The 11,316-nt window shown below is 40.4% G+C and overlaps 2 protein-coding genes across 2 annotated transcripts; both read right to left on the bottom strand.

Moving 5' to 3' along the window:
* Nucleotides 1–6,901: 6,901 nt before the first annotated feature.
* LOC145099638 (uncharacterized) lies at nt 6,902–7,918 on the bottom strand. The gene has a single exon (XM_079037175.1). It carries the CDS (start codon nt 7,916–7,918, stop codon nt 6,902–6,904), a length of 1,017 nt encoding a protein of 338 aa, XP_078893301.1.
* Nucleotides 7,919–9,744: 1,826 nt separating this feature from the next.
* On the bottom strand, nt 9,745–11,316 carry LOC145097517 (uncharacterized). Its single transcript, XM_079035092.1, has 2 exons — nt 11,139–11,316; nt 9,745–10,882 (listed from the first exon to the last, which is right to left on the bottom strand). Exon 2 carries the CDS (start codon nt 10,739–10,741, stop codon nt 9,836–9,838), a length of 906 nt encoding a protein of 301 aa, XP_078891218.1. The 5' UTR covers nt 10,742–10,882; nt 11,139–11,316; the 3' UTR covers nt 9,745–9,835.

The following is an 11,316-nucleotide window of genomic DNA, read 5'->3' as shown; positions in this document are numbered from 1 at the left end:
GGTTAAGGTGTCGAAGATGATGGTGGTTGCAACATTGGAGTGGGTGGTGAAGGTCCTGGTGGGGATACGATAGGTGTGGTGGTGGGTATGTCTGCTGAAAATGAAGATGCTTCGGCATCGTGTGCTACCCCTTCTGGGGCGTGAAATTATTCCTTTTAGTTCTCTTCCTTATGTTTTGTGTGTTTGATGGTATGTTGTGTGTTTGATGGTATGTTGCCTGTTTTGTTATGCTTCTAAACATTCTATTTTCTGTTTGTTTTACTTTTGGGCATGTAATGCATAGACCTTGCTAAATAGTGTTTTCCTTCTTCTTTTGTGCATACAAAAATGTTTGGTATATTGGGTACCTAGTTGCATGCCCTAAGCATTGCTTTACTTGTCAATATTTTGATGCACAAAGCATTTTATTCTGCCCATATTAGTATTGACATGCTAAATGTCAAGGTTGGGAGCTCTAAGTACCCAACACTCAAGTTTAATGCATCACAAATTTAGACGTTTTATAAAATTTAATACGCTGAGTATTAAAGTTTGGCATATCAGCCATTTAATTACATTGGCTTGTGGCCTCTAATACACTAAGTATGAGGATTATATCGCTAAGCACGAAGTCAAGTACACTAAGTACCTAGGATGTGGTACACTAAGTACGACATCGAATAATCCGGAGTTATTTGTCGCTTTTTTAAAAGAAAAACTTCTTCAAATTCCTGGCATTCCAGGTTCTTGGGATTTGCCTTCCCTCCACCGTTCCCAAGACATACGTGCTGTTTCAATTTGCTTCTACAAATATGTACGGGCCTTCCCATGTTGGACCCAGCTTGCCCTATGGTTGGGCTCGGCTTGCCTCATTCTTTCTTAACACGTACTCGCCTACTCTGAACGCTCTCTCTTTTACCCTTTGAACTTGTGGGTTAGGGAGAATAATTGGAGGAGGTGGAGGAAGTGAAGCATGATTTCTTGTTCCTCGATTGAATCGTGGAATATCATTTTCATGTGGAAAGCTTGTTCCGCGGGATTTGGGAAGACCATAGTTGTCGAACTTTGACATCTACAAAACGGGAGAAAACAAACTCAAGTTAGTTGATTGATTGAGTCCTTAGTAAATCACCCAAATGAAATACTAAGGCTAGGACCCAACACAATATTCTACAACTCGGGAGAGGGATGCCGTAACCCAAATTGCAGAACATTTGAAGGTAAGTGAATGACGATTCACTAATTTCCACCATGAAAAACGAAAAAAAAAAATTTAAGTTTTAAATCTATGAAAACTCCTAGATCCTTTGAGATTCATTGAACATTTCAATGGCATGTTTAAATCTCGATATGCCCCTCTTGTTTGTGACTGGGATGCCGAGGATCACAAAGCGGGTGTGAATAACCATGCAAACTTACATGGTGCCCCCACATGTTACAGTCACCTATTCGATGTGTCGGTAAACCACACACGCTCCACCGAACTATGACAAACATTGAGTCACCCTTTGCTACCTTTGCTTAGAACCATTTAGTGTGCCGGTAAACCACACACGCTCCACTAACGTCTTTGCAAGGGCACAAAGTGTAATTTCATGGAATTACATCAATTCACTTTTGCCTAAGTAACTAAGATTGGGAATTTTATGAAAACATTTAGTTACTTTAATAATTCATTATACTTATAATGGAAGGTTTCGTCCTATCCTACCCGTTCGGCTAACGACCATCCACTAGTCAAGAGTGCGGTGGGTAAGAGTGGATACCCATTCAATCGCCATTTTATAGGCAATTTCCCTAAACACCCCTTATAGACCAGCTTCGTGAATGAGGCCTACTAACGGTAAGACTGACTTTTACTCATACATATATATAATGTTAGACTTTTAATGTTATATATATAGTATAGGGTGTATTTTACACTTTTAAAATACTAGGTGGTTTAATTTAACAATTATACTTTTAATTCAATTAAATTTTTAACCTAAACTTTTATGGATTTATTATACCTCTTTTAATTATACACCTTAATTAATTAATAAAACCATAAGGGTGTGATTTGAACGTTTCAAAACAATACTAGGGTTTTAGAATTTAACATTCCTAGTTAAACTTTTAATCAACTTTTAAATTCCAAAACTTGAGGGCAAGTTTTGAAAACATTTCAAAACATTAGGGTTTAGAATTTAAATATGCATCAAAATTAAACTATTAATCAAAATTTAAATTCCAAAAACTTGAGGGCAAGTTTTGAAACCTTATTCAAAACATTAGGGTCTCAACTATTTAAATTTCAAAACAACAAAACTTTTTGGGTTCAAATTTAAACTATAAAACCTAAAGGGGAAAACATGAAACTTTTCATAACAACAAGGATCAAATAACAAATAATCTTAATTAACATTTAATCACATAATTATCCATATTTGATTTATTTAATGATTTCTTGCAAAACAATTTACCAATTTAATCAAAATAATTAATCAATTATCACATAAGGAAACAAATATTTTATTAATTGATAAATATCTTCAATTAGATCAAGAATATAGTCATATATATCATAAAATCGGATTTATATTGATCTAATATGATAAAGGCAAGTATCTCAAAGATAAACAGCAAGAAATCCCGAAAACAGCTCCATCTGACGCTCGAACTCGCCGAGTACCACACTGTACTCGCCGAGTTGAGGCCTACTCGTCGAGTACACTGTGGTACTCGCCGAGTTCATCAGGCAGATGACTCAAAAAACGATTTTGCAACTTGAATAAACACATAATGCATCAATACAATAGAAACCAATCAAGGCTCTGATACCACTGTTGGGTTTTGGTCCTCAGAACATCCTATGTGCTCAAACAAACCCTAATGCTTGGATCTAGGTTTCTCTATTGTACACGCAAGTTATCCAAGACTATAAACCCTAATTCTAGCATTCAAGTAATCATATTAACATGAGAATAGGTTTAAGATATTACCTTGATTGTTATGTAGCAATAACAATCCCAAATCTCCTTGTATTGACTTTAGAAAGCTTAGAGTCACAATTGTCACTCCTCTAATGGTTCACAAACACCATAAGCAAGAGGATGAAGAGGAGAGAGGATGGAGGCTGCCCAAAACGTCTACAAACCCTAGAGGAGTCTTAACCACGTTTTTGGGTCATAAGGGTCTTATATATAGTTAGGCAATTAGGGTTATCTAACAAGGAAACCCTAATTTGGATGCTTAAGCCTTAAGCAACCCATGGACTTCTTTAATTAGGGCCTTGGACGATTTCCTTATGGGTTTCCCATAGAATTCGTCCACTCCTTAATTTAAGACAATCCATGGCCCAAATTGCAATTATCTTATAATTACAATTCCAGTCCCTTAAGTTTAATTAATCTCTTTTAGTCACAAAACTAATTACTAATTAATTATTGACCAATATTATTTAAACAATATGATTTCTCCTTTAATATATTATTCTCATAATATATTAATAAATCATATTTAATCCTTTCTCTCCATAATTCATCCTATCAAGTTGCTTTGGTGAAGGCAACCCAAAAGGACCATGCACCATCGGGTCAAGTACATACCAAAATAGTTATGGACTTAGACACTAATCCAACAGAATGGCCATGGGCTAGATATGTTACGTAGTGTCACTGGCGGGTTCGCTTGTACTGGGGCATATGACTGGCATTCCTTTCATTTCCTGGTCAGCCCCAATGCATCCTGATGCATCGTGGGCCAGTATATTCCCATATGGAGCACTTTGCATGTTAAAGCTCGTGCTCCTTCGTGTGCCCCTTCCTGGCCTGCGTGCGCCTCCTGTAGCGCTTCCATTCCTTTGGCTTGGTCCACGCACTTCATCCATGGTGTCGTGAATCCTCTTCGGTATAGTTCCCCATCTACCAGTACGTATGAGGGCGCCTTTATACGTATTTTCCTGGTTCACCGTGATCATCTGGAAGCATCCCTCTTTGCAAATACTCCATAAATGGTGTCACCCATGTGATCCCGGTGGTTGTTAGGGAATTTACCTGCCGCTCGTCTATACTCCTCTCCTTAAGCACCTCTACTAAAACCTTCTGCGATAAATGATCAAAACATGTAGACGGTAGCTTACTTAGGGTGTCTGCCCTTCTGTTCTCGCTCCGGGGTATTTGCTTGATCGTGAATTGTTTGAAGGATTGGATTAATCGTCTCACTATTTTTACGTATTTCTCCATTCTTTGATATCTTGTCTCAAAACTTCCATTGATTTGGTTCGCAGCTAGCCTTGAATCTGTTAAGGCTGTTACGACCTTCGCACCCATTTGTTTCGCTAAACGCAGTCCTGCTAGCAAGGCCTCATACTCGGCCTCATTGTTTGAAGTATGGAAGTCGAAACAAAGGGCATAAGTTACTTTTTCCCCCTCTAGGCTGGTCAAGATTAGACCTGCCCCTGAGCCTTCCCTACTGGAGGCCCCATCAGTATACAGTGTCCATGAGCAGTTGCTAGCCGGCACTTCCTCCACTGCCTATATTCCTTCCTTAGTCGGGCCGCCTTCATCTGGGATCTCGAGCAAGAAATCAGCCAGTTCTTGTCCTTTAATGCTTTTCCTTGGTCGATAACTTATATCATGTTCCCCCAGCTCGATCGCCTACTTTGCTAGCCGGCCCGACATTTTCGGCTGGAGCAGTATTTTTTTAATGGGGCAATTCGTTAGTACTTCAACTTGATGTGATTGGAAGTAGCGTCTCAGACACCGTGCCGCATAAATGAGCGTCAGGACTAATTTCTCTAGGATGGGATAATTGAGTTTGGGGCCCTGCAACGCCCTGCTCACAAAGTATATCGGAGTCTGCTCACCTTCTTTTTCCACGGTCAACACTGACGATATATCCTCATTGGATGTCGAAAGGTACACTTGCAGTATTTCCCTGGGATAGGGCTAGCCAGCGTAGGTAGCTTGTGTAGTGCTTCCTTGATTTTCTGGAGCGCCTCCTCCGCCACGGCCGTCCATTGAAAATTGTTCTTTTCAATACAACCTTTTAGAGTATGGAATAATGGCATAGCCTTGTCAGCGGATTTCGAAATGAACCTACTCAGGGCCATGAGCTTCCCGTTCAAGCCCTGCGCGTCTCTCAAAGTTCCCGGGGGTGGTGTCTCCATAAACTCGTCTACTTTAACTGAACTAGGTTGAATACCCTGCTTGGTGGCGTAGTACCCCAGAAACTGTCCTTCCTCTACCCCAAATGTGCACCTCGTCGGGTTCAATTTCATTCTAGTCTTTTCTATCGTGCGAAAAGTTTCCTCGATGTCTTGCAACATTCTGTCTTCATGTGGGCTTTTGATTACCATATCGTCAACATGCACTTCAATATTCCTCCCGATTTGCTTGGTGAAAACTAATTCGACCAAACGTTGGTACGTGGCTCCCGCGTTTTTTAAACCAAAAGGCATCTTGGTGTAACAAAAGGTGTCATGATCTGTATAGAAGGTCGTCTTCTCTTCGTCTTCCTTACTCATCAAAATCTGATGATACCCCTTATATGCGTCCAAGAAACACTTTAGCTTGAACCCTTGCAGCGACTCCACTTTCTGATCGATCTCCGAGAGAGGATAGCAATCCTTAGGGCATGCTTTGTTCAGGTCGGAGAAGTCAATACACATGCGCCAAGACCCGTCTTGCTTGCGTACCATAACTGGGTTAGCGATCCAGGTTGGGAATATTGCTTCCATTACTATTTCGGCCTCTGTCAACTTAGCTACCTCTGTGTTAATCGCCCTATTGCGGTACCCTCCTTGGACCCTTTTCTTCTGCTTGACTTCTTTTACCCCTGGTTTGATCATGAGTTTATGCCCAATGACTTTCCTATCTACCCCCACCATGTCCGTAGGGGTCCATGCAAACACATGTTTTTATCGCTTGAGGAGGTTGAACATTGCTCCTCTTACATGGCCTGGGAGATTATGGCCGATATTGACTAGCTGGTCGGGATATCTTTCGTTAATTACTTCTTTTCCTTTTGCAGGATCATGTCGCGGATTCTTTGTCTCCTTGGTTATCTCTGTTACTTTCATAACTGTAAGGCATTGCAATTCTCTGGGTGGGGTGGCAAGTATTGTACCCGAACCAACCGAGGTGTCGAACTTCATGATTCCATTCATGGTCGACGGGACCGCACCTAGCCTTAGGAGGGCTGTTCTCCCCAAGATAGTGTTGTGCTCCGCCGGGTGTCGGATGACCATGAAGTCGATCAGAACCGTTTTCTTTCGTAGCTTGTCATGGCTAGTTATCGTCAGGGGGAGATGAATTGTCCCTAACGGCCATAGGTTGTGGCCGGTGAATCCGACGAGCCTCCCTGTTGTAGGTCTTAAACTGTCTTTCCAACACTCCGGGAGGATTCGAAAACAATGCTCGTAAATCATGTCTGTCGAACTCCCTGTGTCAATATAGACTTTGTGTATAATCACATCCTTAATGGAGGCCTGGATTACCAGCGGATTATCGCCTCTCCATCCCTCCGGTCTAGGGTCTTGTCCAGAGAACGTGAGTGTTCTTAACGGAAGCTTGGGAATCCATTGGCAGGACCGGTCCAGACGGTGGGCAACCCGGGCGACCGCCCAGGGCCCACGTCTCCAAGGGCCCAAATTTTATGGGCTATGTAGTGTGTGTGTATATATATATATATATATATATATATATATATATATATATATATATATATATAAATTATTATCTAAATGATTTTTAGGGCTTAAAGTTGGTTCAAACTCAAATTAGTTCAAACAAAAAACAATTTGGTTTCTTTGTTATTGCTAATTGAACGCGTTTATAGTGAAGAATAAATGATATTTTTTTGAATCTTTATTATATTTCTCTGTAAGGGGCCCTTTTTTTCTTTTCGCCCCGGGCCCGATATACATTTGGACCGGCCCTGTCTATTGGCCGGCCGTTTGCTCATCCCTACTCCATTTGTTGCGTACCATGAATATCTCTTTTGGTTGGGCCTGGTCTCGCGGCGTGTTCTTTGCATTTTCGGCATCGAATTTGGTGCGCAAGCTCCGTGCTATTTCCACCAAGTCTCCCTTGAGCTGCTTTTCTTCCATTTCCTTCTTGAGCACTGAACAACTAGCGGTATCGTGTGTCTTGCTTTTGTGATACTCACAATATCGACTCTTGGGTGACTTGGTTGGTTGTTGTTTCTCTGAAACCGTGTATACGTCCGATCGACGACCCCACCTGTCGTCTCTGATGAATGGTCGGAACCGCGCTTGGGGCCTCCTTCCTGGGCCGAAATGTCTACTTCCTCCATGGAAGTCCATGTGGCCTGGGTTGTGGCGCTTGGTTGTCATAACATTTAGGTATGCCTGCTTTGCTGCCTCACCTTCCTCCTGCCGTAAATATCGTTCTACCCTCTCTTTTAGCTCTGCTCTCGTTTGGGGTTTCTTACCCATAAGTTTTTGCGATAAGGGGCCTGGTAAGAGTCCCCACGTGAAGGCGACAGCTATGAGCCCTTCTTCATGTCCCGGCACATCTAGTGTGGCATTTATGAACCTTGTGAAATATTCCCGTACAGACTCACCCTCCTTCTGCTTGCAGCCTATTATGGAGTGGGAGTCTCCTTTGTACTTACGCAACTGCATAAAGTTGGTGAGAAACAAGTATTTGAGTTGTACAAAGTTGGAGATGTTGCCTGGGTGCAACGTCTTAAACCACGTGCCCGCATTGCCATCAAGGGTCGTCAAGAAATAGGTGCACCAATACCTCTCGTTAAGCTTCAAGGATGTCATCGTCCATTCATATGTGTCGATATAGCTATCTGGGTCAGTGGTGTTGTTGTAGGTCTTAAGTGTTGGCAGCTTATCTGTGTTGGGTATTTCGTAATCTAGCAATTCCTTGACGAATGGGGATGTGACGCTGCGATAAAGGCAGTCTTGATTTGGGATGGTTGTCATCGCTTGCAGTTGGTATTAATGGTTTGGACCATACGACGACAACGCATGATAGCCGGGACTTGGGCCATAAAAGGAGTGTTGTTGGAATGGCAGCTGGAGAGGATAGCCAGAAAAGAAAGGGTGTATTGGTGCTAACGGTGTAAGCATTGAGTTTTGTTGTAGGTTGTGGCTTGGATCAATGGTAGGTGCGGTCCATGTGCCCGTCATGGAATATATGGGCAGTATATGGGCTATCATGGTTTGTGCTAGTGGTGGTAGCGAAAGCATTGGACCTGTTCCACCGGACATTTGTTGCAACGGTGACACCGGGAACGGTGGTTGGACACTGTGGACCTGGCATGATAGTTGCGGCGTTGAAGAACCGTTATCCACTCCCAAGGATTGATGATTTGTTTGACCAGATTTAGGGTGCATCTTGGTTTTCCAAGATTGATCTTTGTTCGGGTTATCATCAGATGAGGGTCAGAGAGGAGGATGTGCAGAAGACGGCCTTTCAGACTCGTTGTTGTCATTACGAATAGAGACTCCTGGAGATATGAATTAACTGAAGACGATAAGTTTCAGGTAAAAGCCCTTTGAAACATGTGGAAAAACGGGAACAGGTAGACACTGGTGGCTTTAGGTGGATTAAAGAGGTCCCCATTAAAGTGATATGTTTCAATTGGAGGGCGAGAATGAGTTGAATTCCAACTGCAAAGGCTTTGTCTACACGAGGAGTCACTATCCCCTCTCAAATCTGTTGTCAGTGTGGTGCAGACGAAGAAACCAGGGATCATACCCTGGTAAAATGTCCATTCGCCAAAACAGTTTTGGAATGGATTTTCAGATAGTATAACAACATTCCTTTGGCGAATTTCCAAACGGTCTAAGACATGCTAGACTACGCGTCACAATAGGGAAACATCCCTAAGAAGAAGAATCGAGTGATGGTTATTTGCTATGGATCTCTATGTTGCATCTGGAAGACAAAGAACAAGAGACTCTTTAATAACAAGATTGTATGTGCTACAAAAGTGGTCGACATCATTAAGTCTACTATGTTTCTATGGTTTAAACATCGGAGTGTTAACAGTTGTTTAAGATGGTGGGATCAGACAACCCGCCCTCTTATTGGTTTGTAATGTTGTTGTTTTCTGCTTCATCTTTTTTTTTATACTCTCGTTTTGCCCCCTTTTTAACTTCTTGCTATGTTGGAACCTTTTAATATATATTTTCATTTGATGATTAAAAAAAAATCTAGTTCCAATCAAACATAATTAATTCCTTCATATGAGATTATTATCACATTCTCTCAATGTGGGTGATTTTCTTTACCAATATTCTTTTCCAATTATTTATATCAGTTTCCACATTCTCTTGTTGCCATGTTTTTCCATTAATTAAATATCAGCGCGAATAAAGTAGAAAATTCTGACATGGATTTTAAGGACAAATTTTCATTTGGAAATGGCCCAAAATATGTAAACATATTTCGCGATTGATGTTTAAAGCCTTTTGGGCTTATACACATTTATTTTTGTTTCTTCTTGACCCAAGAATCTTTAGAATAAATAACAGCTTTTCCAACCGCATCTTTGTCATTCATATTGAAGGATTAAATTGTTACATTAGAATTTAAAAATGAATAAAGACATTAAATATATATACTTATTGACGAAATAAATAAATAAATATGTCATTAACTAAATTTATCATCTTTCCGTTATATATTTCAATGAATCTAATCACCCACTATCTTACAATCACATCAATTACATAACTTTCATCCATTTCTAATAAAAAAAATTAATCAATAATTCAACATCATCTCACATATGAATGATTGCTTAAAAAAGCGATATATCATTTCATTAATAGTGTCAAAATCATAGTATATATACAATCTAATCAGTCTACACCCAAAACTTTTATCAATTGTTAACAATTCTCGTGTACTATATGTGAAACATCTCCAAGAATCATGGGATTGAGCTCTGTTGCTACCCGAAAATCCAACATGGATATACTTTCTGAAGAAGATCTCAAATGGGTCAACTTTATAACCCTTTTTAAAAAAGAATCTAACCCATTATTCAACAAGTCAACACAATCCATGGAAATATCCAATCCCTCTGTTTTCAGATTGTGTTTCAACCTGTTGTTTAAAGAATTTGAAGCTGGCAACTGACCACTGTAATGGCAAGTTTCAGTGTGGTATGCAGAATCTGAATGAGTGTAAGTATTAAGAACTTTTCGGGTTTCTTTTGAGTGTAGATTGATGCCAAATGGAGCCCTAACTGGGCTTCTACTATAAACTTCTTCACCATCTTCATCAGAATTATTAGGAGGAGGTTTGCTGCTTAAAGAAACACTTTGTTGTTGTTGTTGTTGTTGTTGTTGTTGGAGTTTTATTGTTTGGAAATCTGTACGTGTGTTTTCATGGAGTGATCTATCTTTGAATTTTCTTTCACGAAGATTTGGGGTTCTTCCTTTTTTAGGGGACTGAGGAAATGCACAGAGGGATTGAAGGCTTGTTCTTGGGTGGGACCCATTAGGGAGTTTTAGAGTCAAAGGAGTGTTGGATTTGAAATGTTTTTGAGGGGGTGTATTGGAAAAAGAAGCGTTTTTTATGATGGAAATGATGAGTTCGTTGTGAAGATGAAGATTCTCTCGACCTATTAAAGCTACACAATGCTTATCAAATTCTGGTTTTCTGAGCTTTTGACTCAAATACCTGGTGAGTAGATTGAAGTACTTCTCAGCTTTTTGTGCACCGAGTCTCTTTCCGATCTCAACTTTGATCTCGAAAGTATCGATTCTGGAAAAACACCGAACTGCAGGCATTTTCGTTGTTCAATCACTATTCAGTGTCTTAGAATCATCAAAACATCTTCAACCAATTGAAAAAAAACACGATGATCTCCACATCACTACAAAACCCCCAAATTCCACTGAATTCCAACTACAAATCCGAGTTATCGATTCCTGTAACAAACAAAAACGGAAGGAAAAAAACCCTAAATGAGAATTTACTCAAACAGAGCTTCATGTTACTTCATTATATCAAAAATCGAATCTAATCTAACATCGATTCACTCGAATACGAAGCTCGAAAGAAAAATAATTGAATCAAACAAGTAAAGCAATAAACCTCGTAACCAGCAGAGAAACTCGAACTGGACAAAAAATGGATCACCGGAAGAGAAATAAACGCTGACTAAAGAGAAGAGAGTAAGCTAACCTGATTGGTAGAAGTTGGTTGATTGATTTGAACAGAAATCGATGGATCAAAGGAAGTAAGAAGTGTAGATCGGAAGAGGGATTAGGGTTCGTAATCGGAATCTTTTCGTTGGAAGGATGGTCAAAGTCACGTGCGATGGTGGGGTATTGGTATTGGAATTGGATTGGGGGAGAACGGA

This window comes from Lactuca serriola, chromosome 4, assembly GCF_051521515.1.
Source record: "Lactuca serriola cultivar US96UC23 chromosome 4, Lser_US96UC23_V15, whole genome shotgun sequence".
In the NCBI taxonomy this organism is placed as follows: Eukaryota; Viridiplantae; Streptophyta; class Magnoliopsida; order Asterales; family Asteraceae; genus Lactuca; species Lactuca serriola.
Note: the sequence above shows the minus strand (reverse complement) of the source record. Positions and strands in the feature narration are given on the sequence as shown.

Bases quoted from the DNA above. Each gene is read 5' to 3' on its own strand.
- LOC145099638 (XM_079037175.1), bottom strand. From the start codon at position 7,918: ATGACAACCATCCCAAATCAAGACTGCCTTTATCGCAGCGTCACATCC.
- LOC145097517 (XM_079035092.1), bottom strand. From the start codon at position 10,741: ATGCCTGCAGTTCGGTGTTTTTCCAGAATCGATACTTTCGAGATCAAA.